Source organism: Molossus molossus, unplaced genomic scaffold (assembly GCF_014108415.1).
Source record: "Molossus molossus isolate mMolMol1 unplaced genomic scaffold, mMolMol1.p scaffold_m16_p_4, whole genome shotgun sequence".
Lineage (NCBI taxonomy): Eukaryota > Metazoa > Chordata > Mammalia > Chiroptera > Molossidae > Molossus > Molossus molossus.
Window position 1 is genome coordinate 77809355 of NW_023425377.1, and position 15615 is coordinate 77824969.

The 15615-nt window shown below is 54.5% G+C and overlaps 1 protein-coding gene across 12 annotated transcripts in view; it reads left to right on the forward strand.

The window, feature by feature from the left end:
- Positions 1-15615, forward strand: part of PTPRS (protein tyrosine phosphatase receptor type S) — a 99489-nt gene that overhangs the window by 67670 nt on the left and 16204 nt on the right. For 5 of the 12 annotated variants that reach the window (XM_036239751.1, XM_036239762.1, XM_036239750.1 and 2 more), the window contains 8 exons: positions 390-971; positions 1971-2104; positions 2530-2674; positions 8669-8974; positions 10223-10416; positions 10572-10598; positions 12650-12767; positions 14795-15403. In XM_036239751.1, the coding sequence (XP_036095644.1) occupies positions 390-971; positions 1971-2104; positions 2530-2674; positions 8669-8974; positions 10223-10416; positions 10572-10598; positions 12650-12767; positions 14795-15403 (2115 nt within the window). The remainder of the gene's footprint in view (positions 1-389; positions 972-1970; positions 2105-2529; positions 2675-8668; positions 8975-10222; positions 10417-10571; positions 10599-12649; positions 12768-14794; positions 15404-15615) is intronic. The other 7 variants (XM_036239758.1, XM_036239757.1, XM_036239759.1 and 4 more) reach the window with 2 other exon arrangements.

Here is a 15615-nt window from a genome sequence, read left to right on the forward strand (position 1 = left end):
AACCAGAGAGGGGGGGCGCCACCAATGTGTCCTTCAAACATATATATTTTCTTAAATAGCCAAATACTTTTAAAATAAATATTTTCAGCTTTCTGGGCCATCTCGTCTCTGCTGCAGCCACGCATCTCTCCCAAACAGTGTAATAGTAGCCACTGGCAATAAGTAAGTGCTGCTGCAATAAAGCTTTATTTACAAAAACAGGTGCCAGCCTTTGGACCACAGTTTGCTGATTGATACCTGCTATAGGTGATGAGATAGGGGTTGTTAGGCCCATGGTCACTGCCAAGAAAATCAAGGCTCAGAGAGGGCAGTTGTGTAGCTGAAAGTCACACAGCTTTCAGGACCTGCAGGCAGCGTACCCAGCATGTGACCCTGCCCCCCACCCACAGCTCTCCCCAAAGCCCCTGGGACTCCTGTGGTGACAGAGAATACAGCCACAAGCATCACCATCACATGGGACTCCGGTAACCCAGACCCTGTGTCCTACTACGTCATCGAGTATAAATCCAAGAGCCAGGATGGGCCGTACCAGATCAAAGAGGACATCACCACGACGCGTTACAGCATCGGCGGCCTGAGCCCCAACTCGGAGTATGAGATCTGGGTGTCAGCTGTCAACTCCATCGGCCAGGGCCCCCCCAGTGAGTCCGTGGTCACCCGCACGGGCGAACAGGCCCCAGCCAGTGCACCACGGAACGTGCAGGCCCGCATGCTGAGCGCCACCACCATGATCATCCAGTGGGAGGAGCCCGTGGAGCCCAATGGCCTGATCCGGGGCTACAGGATCTACTACACCATGGAGCCCGAGCACCCTGTGGGCAACTGGCAGAAGCACAATGTGGACGATAGCCTGCTGACCACTGTGGGCAGCCTGCTGGAGGACGAGACCTACACCGTGCGTGTGCTGGCCTTCACCTCTGTGGGCGACGGGCCCCTCTCGGACCCCATCCAGGTCAAGACACAGCAGGGAGGTGAGCTGCCTGCAGGAAGCATGGCTTCTGTGGGGATAACAGGACTCGGGTGTCCCAGCAATGGGGAGAGAGGCAGTGGAGTGATGATGTGCCTCCTCCTAGCCAGCCGCTTGCTGATCTTGCCTGGAAGCCACAAAGTGGTTGATTTGTCCCACACAGTGCTTTAAAATATTTTCGTGCTAGTGTTTCAAAGCAGGAAGTTGTCCCAGAAAAAAACAAATTTCTGGCTTCACTTGGAAAATCTTATTTGGCAAGCCCATGGGACTACAATCGTTCAGATAGATCCCTGCAGCTGCGTCTGAATAAAGGGGTGTGATTTCCAGCTGCCTCCCTCTTCTCGATTAGCTGCCCTGCCTGTCGAGGGCCCCTGTCCGCTGCTTTCAATGGAGAGGTGCATGCTGCCCATTTGAAATAACAGATGGAACATGCATGACCCAAAGTCAGTGGGCTGGTCTCTGGCGACTCAGGTTGAAGAACCGGGGTGGGGGTGGGGGGCATCTAGGTGTGTCGGACCCCAGCTCTCTGTAGGTTTCTGCTCCTTTCCTCATGGGCTCAGGCTTCCTGAACCTCAAATCCGGGAAGACTCAGGCAAGTCAAGCGAAGGGGCAGGAGGGTTGGGATTTTGCCAGCACAGAGTGGAAAGGATGGAGATCCATATTTCCAAATGTCGTCCCCACCAATTTCTCTCTTGCTTAATTTGGGGTAGGGGGAAGGCACTGGGGTGATTTGGAAAGGGGATTTGTAAATGTTTTTCCACTGGACACAGTGAGGGTGGGGGAATTGAGGCGGATGACTGACAACAAGAGGGCAATAGGGGGGTCCCCTGGGAAAATAAGAGTAATAACAGTGGGAGAACATTCTGGAAGCACCTGGAGACAGACAGCCTGGGCTCCATGGGACTCTTTTTGAGGAGAATGCGGACACCTGGCAGGCTAGGTGCCCTGGATGGAGGACCCCTCCCCAACCTCCCCCCATTTCTATTCCTCTGCCTCCCCCCAGTGCCTGGCCAGCCCATGAACTTCCGGGCTGAGGCCAAGTCCGAAACGAGCATCGGGCTCTCATGGAGCCCCCCAAGACAAGAGAGCATCGTCAAGTATGAGCTTCTGTTCCGGGAAGGCGACCATGGCAGAGAGGTATCGGGGGTCCGGGTGGGGGGTCAGGTGGCAGCAGCGCCCACCTGGGCCTCCCTCCCTGCTCTGAGCTTCTTCTCATGCCTGGCTGACTCTGTCTGGGTGTCTCTCCCCCTTGCCCCATGTGTGGCTCATTTTTCCACCTCGCTCTCCTTTCTGTTTCTCCGTCTCTTTCCACCTCTCTGTCTCTCCTCCTTCTCTCTGCCCACTTCCCTCTCCTCTCCTGTGTCTTGCTCTTTATAATTCACTGGTGTCTCTGTCTCTCTGTGTGTGTGTCTCTCTCTTTTTCTGTGTCTTTTGGTGTTTCTCTTTCATAATCTATCTCTGTTTATGCCTCTTTCAATCTCTCCGATTCTCTCTGCATGTCTGTTTATGTCTCTGTTGTCATCTCTGTATCTCTGTCTCCCCACCCCTGCCCCTGCCCCCAGGTCGGGAGGACCTTCGATCCGGCCACAGCATTCGTGGTGGACGACCTCAAGCCCAACACTGAGTATGCCTTCCGCCTGGCGGCGCGCTCCCCGCAGGGCCTGGGCGCCTTCACCTCGGTGGTGCGGCAGCGCACGCTGCAGTCTAGTAGGTGTCTCGCGGACCCGCCCTCACTTCTGGGGGGACCCTTGGCCACCGCCAGTGTCCCCTGTGCACACTGGCCCAGGAGGAGCCTGCTGTAGGGGGTGGGGGCGCCTTGGGCCCATCCCTTCCTCGCCCCTTGACCTTGGACACGTCACTGGCACTGTCCTCACTTTCCCCGCCGGGCCCTGGGGTCCTGCAGGCTCTGATTTCTCTGTCATCCTGGGCACCAGTTTTTTGGTTGGCCCTTGTTGGGGAGGAATTGCTGACTGCACCTCTCTCCTCTTCCTGATTTGGGACCAATTCAAGGGGTACATGAGGCTGTCACCTCTCTCACCACAGAGAGGAAAGGGTGCAGAGACCATCTCCCCAGATGGCCCTTCCCCCCCCAACACAGGGTCCCCATGACCAGAGACGGGGGTGGTGGGAGCCAGAGCTGACACTGGGTTTTGGGGAGCAGTGCAGGGCCCCGTACAGGGCTCTCAAATTTCTAGAGTTCTCTGCTGTGCCTGCCCGGCCTCCCTGTCACAGACAAGTTACCTTTGGCCAAGACTGCAGCCGGGAGCTAGCTCTAGGCCACACCGTGGCTCCCGGACTCCGCCCTCCCCGCCTACTCCAAGCTCAGGGCCAATACAGGCCCCTCCGCCTGCTGTTTCCCTGCCCCGTCTCTTCCCTCTGCTCTCTCCTCGCCGCTCAGCGTAGCCCAGCGTGGCCTCCGCTGCCGTGGTCTCCACTGCTGTGGCCTTCGTCGTTGTGCCCCCCCCCCCCTCAGTCAGTCATGCGTAGCAACCGAGGCCTTGCACTGGAAGCAGCCTCCGTGTTCAAACATTCAAGCCCCCTGGGTGTGTGCACCTAGGGGGAATCACGGGTCAGTTGAGAAGGACAGCAACTCGGGCAGGGTGTCTGAGCTGCTGGGATCAGGGACCTTGGAGACACAGCACCCTGCCACGTCCACCCTTCCTCCTCCCCACTCCTCCACGCCGAGCCCAGAGCTCTGCAGGTCACAGGCATCTGGGCGTGTGTGTGCGTGAGGCGATCAGTGAGGGTGTCCTGTGGCTGGGTGGCCACGTGAGAGACTGGCCGAGGTGCCGTGAAGGTGAGTACGCGCTGGTCTCAAGCAGGTCACAAAGACGGCCCACCCTGCGTGCTCCCCACTGCCCCAGAGCTCTGGGCTGCACGGACAGTCCAGAGCCCAAATTCTCCACCCCTGCCAGGAGGCATGCCTGCCCAGAAATGGGGTATCTGGAATCCTGTGCTGCCTCACACATGCATCTGTATTTCTGTCCACACCCACCCCTTCCCACAACGTCATGCAGGTTGGGCCGGATTGTGAAGGAGGCGGCCTCCAGGGTCGTCAGCCAAGTGGCTTTGGCCCAGCCATGCGAACCTCGGGGGCGGCCCAGGACAGGGACCGGGGAGAAGGGACTCCTCCTCACTTCTCGCCCCAGGACGGGTGGGGCCTGAGAAAACTGGCAGCCAAGACTCAGGGCCAGGCGTATCCCCCCGGGGGCTGCGGGCTTCTTAGCTGAACTCAAGGGTAGGTGGAGGCCAGACCACTCAGCCGTGGGTCTCCCCAGACACTGTCCCACCTTCCTGCCTCGGCGGCACCTGTCCGGAACCACAGCGCACCCACAATAGGCCGGAGCAGGGCTTAGGCCCGCTTGGTCTGGAGACCCACCCAGAGCTCGGTCTGGCCTTGTAGCTCAGCACTCGCCATGCCCTCCCTCGTAAGAAAGTCTTGTAAGTTAGCAGTTGAAGAGTGGAAGGTAGGTAACCAGACTGGGAGTATTCTGGAAGGCGTCTTTCTTTTATTATGGTTTTCCTCATCATCATCGCTATCACTGTTGTTTTGTATTTTATTATGGTTTTGGTTTTATTTTTTCTCCCCCTTTCTCAGCAAATCCATTCCTTCCGGCACATTCCTTGATTGGTTTTTTTCCGCTCCTGCCTGATTCCCCTGGGCATTTTTGATTGGAGTGGCTGGTCAAGAAATGGGGGAGGGGACCCTAAGTGTCTAGTTCTGTAGGAGGGTGTTCAGGTGTTTCACTTGAAGTGAAGCTGGAGGGTCATTCTAGTTGAAACAGGTCAGTGGAATGGCCTCTGGGGCTCTTATGGCCTAATGACTTTGAAGACAGGGGCTTCTGACTCATCTCTGGATCCCGGGGTCTAGCACCGAGTGTGTGTCTGGTACACCCTCTAGGAACATGTTCAGTGAACACGTGAGGCTGGTGTGATGAAGGCTCTCTGTGCCCTGACATCCTGGCCAGTGACCTTCTGGGCCTTCCTTTGGACAAGGCCAACTGTTCAGTCCAGGCAGCTGAGGGAGTGTTGCTCCCGCCGTCCTCAACTTGCTTGAGCTGAGGGAAGGTACAGGCTGAGGTCAGAATTCCCTGCCTCTTGCCATTTCCCAGCCTCAGTTTTTTTATCTGTAAAATGGGAGGTAATTTATGAAAAGCATCAGGATGGGTGGGGGCCTGGCACTCAATAGGTACTCAATCATTGATAACAGAAAACCAAGCAAGTGTGTTTTGAACCTGGTTTCACCACCTGCAAAATGGGGTAGGGCTGGAGGGGTGTTAGTTTCGGCTCCCTAGTGGGGTTGTATTAAATGAGACATGATTATTGGGCTGCATTTTGAGTCCATAGAGGGCTTAGGGTGCTGGGTGTACAAAAGGTGCATAGAACTTGAGGGTTATTATCAGTAATGCCCATAACACAGAGCCTGGCCCATAGTAGGTGCTCAACACATGGAGACTATTACTGTTATTTCATAAAGCCTTTAACACATACAGTGCTTAATGTATGGGAACTGTTACTGTTAGCACATTGCCTAACACACAGTAGGGGCTGCACATATGCAGCTGCTGTTTCAAATCTAAATACGGTTGTCACGGTGCTGGGCATGTGGTTGGCACTCAATGGATGGAAGCTATTAACAGTTTGTCACAAGGTTGACCTCATGCCATGCGCACACAGTAGGTACCCAAAACATGAGGGCTACTGTTAATTGTTCTGCACAGCCCTTGGCACAATGCCTGGCATACAAAAAATGCTCAATAAGTGGTACTTTCTTTAAAGAGGTTGTCCTGGTACTAGGCACAATGTAGATGCTCGGCTGGAACCCACTGGCAGTCTGAAAGGGCCTAGCATGGTGCTGGTGCACAGGTTTGCTCAAAGTACGGAGTTGCCATCTGCAAAGCCCTTGGAACCGTGTGTGCAAACAGTAGGTGCTCAATAAGAACTATTACCATTTTTGCCCTGACCGGTTTGACTCAGCAGTTAGAGCGTCAGCCTGCAGACCAAAGAGTCACGGGTTCAATTCCAGTTAAGGACACATACCTCGGTTGCAGTTCAGTCCCTGACCCTGGACAGAGTCATGCGGGAGGCAACCAGTTGATGTGTCTCTCTCACATTGATGGTTCTCTCTCTCCCTGTCCCTCCCTCCCTCTCTTCTACTCTATCTAAAATCAATGGAAAATACATACATATATATATCCTCAGTGAGAATTAACAAAAAAAGACATTACCATTTTTATATAAGACCCTTAGCATAGTGCCTGGCATATAGTAGGTACTTAATATATGGGGACTACTACTGTTGTCCAGTAGTACAGTTCTTGGCACATGGTAGGTGCTTAAGAAGTGAGAACTCTTAATGTTCTATAAGGCCCTTAGTACAGTGCCTAGCACATAGTGGGTGCTTAATATTTGGGAATTGTTACTGTTTTCGGTTAACCCCCTAGCACAGTGCCTGGTATATAGTTGGTGCTGCATAAAAGGCACCTGCTATTTTTATCTTCAGAGGGCCATTATGATGCCCAGCTCCATAAATAAGACTTGCTGTCAATCTGCAGGGCTCAGTGTAGTGCCAGGTGCACAGTTGGGCTCAAAACAGGACTCTCATCTCTAAAGGCCTTGGCATATATAGGTGCTAAACGTGGGCCGTGCTCTCTATAAAACCCTGAGCCTGGGATTAACACAGTAGGGACTTGTATTACTCTGTACAGCCCTTGGCATGCTAACTGGTACATAGTAGGTACTCAAGACATTGGTATCCTTTTGAAGTGAGGCTGAGACTGTGGTCATGGTTAATGTAAGCCATGAGGGGTAGCCTTTGGCGTCTCTGGTAGAACAGGTGTTCAGTAAATATATGCTTTTACTGTTAGCCTATGAAGCTCTTAGCAACACGCCTAGCATATAGTAGGTACCCAGTAAATGGGGCTTTTACTGCTATTCCCTGGCAATACTATTCCCCTTGCACACAGTAGGTGTTCAGTAAATACATGGACTTACTGGTATCCTGTGAAGCTCTAGCACCATGCCTAGCGCACAGTAGATTGCCAGTACACGTGGCTTCTATTACTGTTAGTGCCTGGCACACAGTAAGTATTCAATAAATAGATATTTTACTGTCACCTGTGAAGCCCTTGGCTAGTGCTTGGCACATAGTAGTTACCTAATGGGGCTTTTTTTTTTTTTAATCCTCACCTAAGGATATACTCTTACTGATTTGAGAGAGAGAGAGGATGGGAGAGGGAGAGAGAGAAACACTGATAAGAGAGGGAAATATCTATTGGTTGCCTCCCGCATGCACCCTGACCAAGGATCGGACCCACAACTGGGCATGTGCCCTGACCGAGAACCCACGACCTTTTGGTGTACAGGACGACACTCCAACCAGCTGAGCCACACTGGCCAGGGCCCTAATGGGGCTTTTATTGCTTTTCCATTTGGCATGGTGGCTGTCACATAGTAAGTGCTCAATAAATGGGACTTTTATTGCTATTCCCTGGCAGTGCTGTCCACCTGGCACACAGTTGGTGTTCAGTAAATTAATGCATTTACTATTATCCTATGGAACTCTTTGTACCATAGGTGCCAAGCACACAGTAGGTGCCTAATAAATGGGGCTTTTATTGCTATTCTTCTGACACAAAGTAGGTATTCAGTAAATTAATGTGTTTACTGTTATCCCATCCCTAGTGCTGTGCCTGGCACATACTAGGTACCCAATAAATGGAGCTTTTGCTAATCTTTTGGCACAGTGCCTGGCACACAGTAGGTGTTAAATATCCTCTGTGAAGCCCTTGGCACCATGACTTACACATAGTTGCTTAAATGGGGCTTTATTGCTTTTCCACTTGGCATGGTGGCTGGCACATAGGTGCCCAGTAAATGCAGCTTTTATTGCTATTCCTCTGGCACAATGTCTAGCACATAATAGATGTTTGATAAATAAGTATATTTACTATTCTGTGAAGTACTTGGCATGGTGCTTGGCATATAGTAGGGGTTCAATAAATTGATGCGCTTTTTTAAATCCTCACCTGAGGATATGTTTTTATTTATTTTAGAAAGAGGAAGGGAGGGAGAGAGAGAGAGAAACATCCATCGGTTGCCTCTCACACGCACCCTAACCAGAGATTAAACCTGAAACCTAGATATGTACCCTAACCAGGAGTCAAACCCACAACCTTTCTGATGTATGGGGATGATGCTGCAACCAACCAAGCCACCTGGCCAGGGCAATACATAGAGTCTTTTTTTGTGTTCTGTGAAGCCCTTGGCACCATGTCTTACACATAATAGGTGCCCAGTAAATAGGGCTTTTATTGCTAGTCTACTTGGCATAGTGCCTGACCCACAGTGGGTGCCCAGGAAATGGGGCTTTTGTTGCTATTCCTTTTGTCACAATGCATGGCGCACATGCGCTCCACAGGGACTGGCTGCACACTGCCTAGGACCTACCATATGTCGTGTAGGTGCAGCCACAGAAGTGAGTGCAGTGTTCTTGGCCAGCCCTCCCAGCCCCACCCCACCCACCCATCTCACTTTTGGTTGACACCCACTTCTTTTGGGTTCGACTTCTCTTTGCTTTGGTCCTGTTTTGTTTGTTATCATCTTCTTTTTTATTTTCTCTTTCCCATCTTTTGTTTCCCCGCCCCCTCCCTGCCCATCCCGCCTCCCCTCCCCACCCCCACGTTCTCCCCCCTCCAATAGAACCGTCTGCCCCCCCTCAAGATGTTAAGTGTGTCAGCACACGTTCCACGGCCATTTTGGTAAGTTGGCGCCCGCCACCGCCGGAAACGCACAACGGGGCCCTGGTGAGCTATAGCGTCCGCTACCGACCGCTGGGCTCGGAGGACCCGCAACCCAAGGAGGTGAACGGCATCCCCCCGACCACCACTCAGATCCTGCTGGAGGCACTGGACAAGTGGACGGAGTACCGCATCACAACGGTCGCTCATACAGAGGTGGGACCAGGGCCCGAGAGCTCGCCCGTGGTCATCCGCACCGACGAGGACGGTAAGCACTGCCCTGGCCTGGAGACCCCCGCGGGCCCCAGTCCACCCCGCCTTGGAGCCTCCTATCTGGAAAACGGGGCTCGCTGGTGGCCCAAAGGTAGATGCCACTGTTATGAGAGGGAGACACGAAGCCTCCCCAAGAAAGCCTGGGCTCTTTGACTGGAATTCTCTGTTCGAGACCTCTGGGCACCATTTGTTCCCTGAGCCTTGTGTCTGGAAAGTTGAGCTGGCAGCCCTGTATTTTGGTCCAATGGTGGAAACCATGGAAACAAAGTGTAAGAAGACCAAGTAGCACTTGCAAAAAAATGCATGGTCCCTGACCCCAGAAATCTAGTTTTTAGACTTATCTTGGGATGAGCCAGGATCTGCAGCTTCCTGGGTCTGAACCATCCTACCTGAGAGTAGGTAGACTATGTGCTGATAACATTTAACTGCCAGTTCTCTGGGAGATGGAGACTGATTTGTACCATTGGTCAAATTCTGGGGTGTCGATATTCCTGCCGTGGCTAATTGCCAGGCAGAAAGTGAGGAGGGTGCTCGGGTGATGGAAGCTGAGGGCCTGGGCTAAACGAAGTGAGCAGCGTCCCCAGTAAAACTGAGCCCTTTGAACCTGGTTTGCTTTCTGAGTTGTTGGCCTGGAAGGTTCGGTTGGCAGCCCCACATGGTGTCCTAAGCGTGGGGAAGAGATGAAGCAGCCCTTCATGGGGAGGATGAAGAGGACTCTGTCTGGGGACGGCTGAGAAAGATCTCCAGTGCTGAGTGGGCTAGGTGGATACAGGGGTACATAGGAGCATGCAGCTGGACTGCCTGGGTTCAGACCCTGCTTTGCCTCTTTCTAACCCTGTGATCATGGAGTCAGCTCTCCGGGCCTCAGTTTTCCCATCTGTACATGAGGAAAAGAGCCCTGTCTGGATGGCATGCTGTGAGGATGCTGGCAGTGTGCCTAAAGTTCTTAGAACAGGGCGTGGGTGGCCCTCATGTCATGTGGCCCTGGGAGGTAGCCATGGGCACAGGGATGCTCAGTTGCCCATCTGTAAATGGGGCACACCATCAGAGCCCTCTCTGGGGGCTGGGGGAGGCGTGAAGGAGGCATGCCCTCCCAGCTGGCGATGTGTATTTAGAGCGCCTGGTTAACTAGCAGCCACTTGGCATCCTGGCATCGGGCATTTGCCTGGGGGCCGGGTGCCCCAGTAACGGCGTCCCCCACCCTCCCCTTCGTTCCCCGCTTCCCCCTTCCTGCTCCCGCCAGTGCCCAGCGCGCCACCCCGGAAGGTGGAGGCGGAGGCTCTCAATGCCACGGCCATCCGTGTGCTGTGGCGCTCACCTGCACCAGGCCGGCAGCATGGCCAGATCCGCGGCTACCAGGTCCACTATGTGCGTATGGAGGGTGCCGAGGCCCGGGGGCCACCGCGAATCAAGGACATCATGCTGGCCGATGCCCAGGTGGGTCGGGCTCTGGGGCAGGGCCTGGGCGGGTGGAGTTCCAGGCGGGCAGGGATGTGCCCCGACCCTGTGCTCCTGCCCTCTCGCTGCTTCTGTCTTCTCTGGCCACCTGCTCATCTCCTCCTCTCTTCCCTGCCGCCTCTTCCCACGCTCAGTGGGAGACGGATGACACAGCTGAATATGTAAGTAATGCCCTCAGCCACTGGCGTGCTCTTTCCGCGGGCTGTGTCTTGCCATTCTGTGACTCCCTGACCCCCCAGCACGCCCCTTGTCAAAGGGTCTCCTCCCCTGGGTCCTGGATGCACACCCCATTTTCTCTTGGAGCTAGCAGTCTCAGCTTTTACATGGAGCAGAATGGGCACAGCAGCCCCAGGGGGCACCTACTGAGGACCCCAGAGGGGTGACATGGACACAAGGCAGAGGCCTGACCCCTAGACTCCCAATGTCACCACCCCCACCCCTTGAGGTCTTCATCATCCCTCTGCTCAAGTCATTCCTGAAGTCTGGAGTGCCTTCCCTGCACCGTCAGCCAGCCTCCCCCCCCGCCCCACCCCGTAGGACCCAAACCAGAACTGGTCACTTTCCAACTCAGCTGACCCTTTTATCACCTGCCTCAGTCCTCCCTGACCTAGAAATGTCTCCCTTCAAAGCGTCCGCTTCATTCTGACCCCTGAGTGGAGAGGGGCCCAGGGTGGGAAAGAAGGCCTGTGGCACTACCGTTGTCACCCTCCCAGGCATCCTCCAGAGGCCCTGACCAGAGCTGGGGTTGCTCTGTGACTTCGGGCAAGTCACTGCCTCTCTGGGCCGTCTTCTGCCTTTACTGTGGTGGCCACTTTCTCTTCTGAGAGCCCCAAGTCTGATGTTCAGCTGACACTGGCCCTACCCCCTCCCAAAGGGAAGTTCCAGCCTCTCCCACCCACCAAGACCCTGGGAGGGACTAACTGTGGGGCTCAGGGGCAGGAGACCCTCTGTTCATGCATCCCTGTCCCCCCTCCTCATGCTCTTGAGCTGGGGACACCCCACAGCTCTCAGGCATGCTGGACCATGTTTGTGGTGTGCATGTATGGGAACATGGACACGTGTGGTGGTGTACATGGGTGTGTGTGCAAGTCAGGATGCTATGGCCTTCGTTGAACAAGCAGTCATTCACTGAGCACCTGCTATAGACTAGGTCCTGTGTAAGGTGCTGCAGGAATGACAGTGACCAAGACAGAGCTCTGAGCCTGCCTTCCCTGCGGCACAGGCCAGTGTGGGAGAGGGACGGTAATGGGAGACATGGATGTATGTCTAGTTACAGCTCTGGTGGAGGCAGTGTGTAGCAGCCGGTGAATATGAGCTCCAGGTGGGGGGGGGGGGGGGCAGCCCTGATCTGTGGCATTTGCTTGGTGTAAATACTCCCACCATGTCAGTTTCAAGCTGCCAGCTAGAGGTGCAGTAGCTCATCATTGTATAGTTTTTTACTACAAGGTACGAGAAACAGAACAACCTTGGCAGCATAGATAGTGGTAAACACAGAATGGTTTGGAGGGGGATGGGATTAAGTATTTAATAGCTTTTTAAAACATTTTTATTTATTTAATTGTAAGTTTATATAATTTACTTTTTAATAATGGCTGTATTTAATAACTGGCTCACAAAATTCCTGAAAATTTAAGCATTGGCTTTCATAAACTTGTATAGGAAATTCCAGCACACCAATGGACATAGTGGAGGCAGAGGGAATAGCCTGTGCAAAGGTCCTGGGGCAGGACTATGCCTGGCATGTTGGAGGAACAGTAAGGAGGCCCATGTGGCTGGAGCAGAGTGAGTGAGGGGAACAGGAGGAGGAGGTGAGAGCAGGGAGGGGATCTGGCAGTAATTGCAGGGCCTTGTAGGTTACAGGGAAGACTTGGGCTTTTACCCCAAAGGAGGTGGAAGCCCCAGAGGGCTGTGGGCAGAGGAGGGGTGAGACCTGACTTAGATGCTCACAGGCCCCCTCTGCTGGCTGCTGCAAGGAGGACTGACTCTGGGGATGGGAGTGGGAGCCAGATTACTGGGGCAGAGGCAACTGCCCTGTTCTAACCAGGCTGCGTGTGACCATCTCAGCATGGACCTGCTACCTGTCGGGGTCTCTGCATGAGGTCGGGTGCACGTCTGCCTGAGAACCAGATCCCACATCCACCTTGTTTGAACCCAGTCTTGGAAGGAGGGTGGACAGGGCTAGTCGCATCACTGACCCCACCCCTGCCTGCAGGAGATGGTCATCACAAACCTGCAGCCTGAGACCACCTACTCCATCACTGTAGCCGCCTACACTATGAAAGGCGATGGCGCTCGCAGCAAACCCAAGGTGGTAGTGACCAAGGGAGCAGGTATGAGACCCCCTCTCCCAGTGGCTCCTTTGCCCCCAGAGTGTCCCTGCAGGGTTCTTGAGCCCATGTGGGGAGAGGGTGTACTGGGCAAGAGGAACAGCCAGAGCAAAGGGGTAGGGGCTGCTCAGGGGTGCATTTGGGGCCCAGCAAGGCCCAGCCCCATCTCATCATCACTCTTCTTCAGCCACTTGGCTCCAGCCAGATGCAAAAAGTCAGTAGCCAGCTCTGACCCTTGTCCTCCTGGCTTTACCCGGCTGCGTCCTGTGCCTGGACACCTTCCTCTGGGCTGGCTGTCTCTCCCTCACCCGTTAGGTCTTTGCTTCGCTTCTACCTCATCGGGGAAGGCTTCCCCACCCCTATCCCACAGGCTTGGTTTGATGCTCCCTGTGGGGCCCCCCAGCACCCTGTCATTCCCCATCATGGCTCTGATCACCCCAGGTAGGTTGTCACTTTGGGGTAGTGTACCCACCTCTCAGCTGCACCATGAAGCCTTCTCTCCTGTCATCCCTACCTCAGTTTCCCCTCTGGCTCCTCCCATCAGTCCCAAGGTTCTGTTTTTGCCCCAGCTATTATTAAGCTGAGTGAGGAGAAAGAAACAGATGTGAAAATGGAAGGGAACGATGTTTCAAGCAGAAGGCACAGCCCAGGCAAAGGTTTGGAGAGAAGAACAAGCTTAGTGCGTTTGAGAAATTGTGGAAAGGCCTCCATTCCACTTCCCACACCCGTTTCTCTCTCTGGGACCCTCGATGCCACACCTCCGACCACATAGCCTGACGTTCAGGCTGGACACAGCCCCTCTCTACATTGCAGCCAGCCCTGCCCTGCCCATGCTGTTTCCTGAGCCTGGCTAGGCTGTATATCCTCCAGTGTCCAGTGCCCGTGTCATCTCCTCCAAGGAGGCTCCCGTGGTCTCTCCCTCCTCTCTCAGGGACATTGCATTAGAGCCATGTTTGCTAAGATGAACCCACTGCAGACACTGTGCTCTAACTAATAGCATAGTTCATTAAAAGTCCTGATAAGTCTTGCAGTGGAGAAGCTTGTTTCCTTTGTAGAGCCCAGCTTCCCCTCTTTTTTACCTGACCCCAAAACCTCTTTTGTCACATTCATTACCACTCAGACTGTTAAAACCATAGAGCACAGCCAGGATTTGGATACTCCTATGTCCCATGGATACTAATCAGGTGCCAGCAAGGGGCAGATAGGCAAGAAATGTGTAACTTACTGATTAAAGGAGGAGGTACATAGATGAGGCCTACCGTGACATCTGTGGATATTTTCCTTCATTGGGTCCTCTGAGTCCTTGGCCTCCTATCTGTTCCTTACATCACCCAGCACAGTCCTACCTCAGGGCCTTTGCACTGGTTGTTCCCTCTGCCTGAGACACTGTTCCTCCTAGACCTCCCTGCAGCTCCCTCCCTCACCTCCTTCAAGTCTTTGGTTCTCAGTGAGGCCTTTCTGAGGCCCACTTTTATTTATTATTGTTGTTTTTAATCCTCAAATGAGGATATTTTTCCATTGATTTTCAGATGGTAGGGGTAGAGAAACATCAATGTGAGACATCGATTGGTTGCCTCCCGCACGACCCCGACCGGGGCCGGGGAATCGAACAGCAGCTGAAGTACGTGCCCTTGACCGAGATTGAACCCACGATTGTTTGGTCCATGGGCCGATGCTCTAACCGCTGAGACGAACCAGCCAGGGCTGAGACCCACTATTTATTTATGTATGTATGTATGTATGTATTGATTGATTGATTTTAGTGAAAGAGGAAGGGAGAGAGAAATATAAATATAAATGAGAGAGAACATCGATTGGCCACCTCCTGCATGCCCCCTACTGGGGATCAGGCCCACAACCTGGGCATGTGCCCTGACCAGGAATCTAACTGGCAACCTTTTGGTGCATGGGTCGATGCTCAACCACTGAGCCACATCGACCAGGCTCAGACCCACTTTTTAAAAAACCACCCCTAACCCATACTCCCAGACTGGCAGATGGTCACTGATGCTGGCCCTGTGTCCCCACAGTGCTGGGCCGCCCCACCCTGTCGGTGCAGCAGACCCCTGAGGGCAGCCTGCTGGCACGCTGGGAGCCCCCAGCTGGCACCGCCGAGGACCAGGTACTGGGCTACCGCCTGCAGTTCGGCCGAGAAGACTCATCACCCCTGGCCACGCTGGAGTTCCTGCCCAATGAGGACCACTACACGGCATCGGGCGTACACAAGGGGGCCACATATGTGTTCCGGCTGGCAGCCCGGAGCCGAGGTGGCCTGGGCGAGGAGGTGGCGGAGGTCCTGAGCATCCCAGAGGACACACCCCGTGGCCACCCACAGATCCTCGAGGCTGCTGGCAACGCTTCGGCTGGCACTGTCCTGCTGCGCTGGCTGCCGCCAGTGCCCGCTGAGCGCAATGGGGCCATTGTTAAGTACACGGTGGCAGTCCGGGAGGCTGGTGCCCTGGGCCCTGCCCGAGAGACTGAGCTGCCAGCAGCAGCCGAGCCGGGCGCTGAGAACGTGCTCACGCTGCAGGGCCTCAAGCCCGACACAGCCTATGACCTCCAAGTGCGGGCCCACACGCGCCGGGGCCCCGGCCCATACAGCCCCCCCGTCCGCTACCGGACATTCCTGCGGGACCAAGGTAGGTGCGCGGCAACCCCCGCACCAGAGCCGGACCAGGCCTTGTGTCCACCCCCACCCCAGCCCCCTCCCTCTCCCGCCCAGGTAAGTGGTCACTTTTCTGCTTCCTCGTGATGCTCGAGGCAAGTCTGGACCCCGAGGCTCTGGCGTTGGCAAAGGTGGGACGTGCCTCGGTGGCACCACCATCCCCCACCCCACCCCCACCCCCCACCT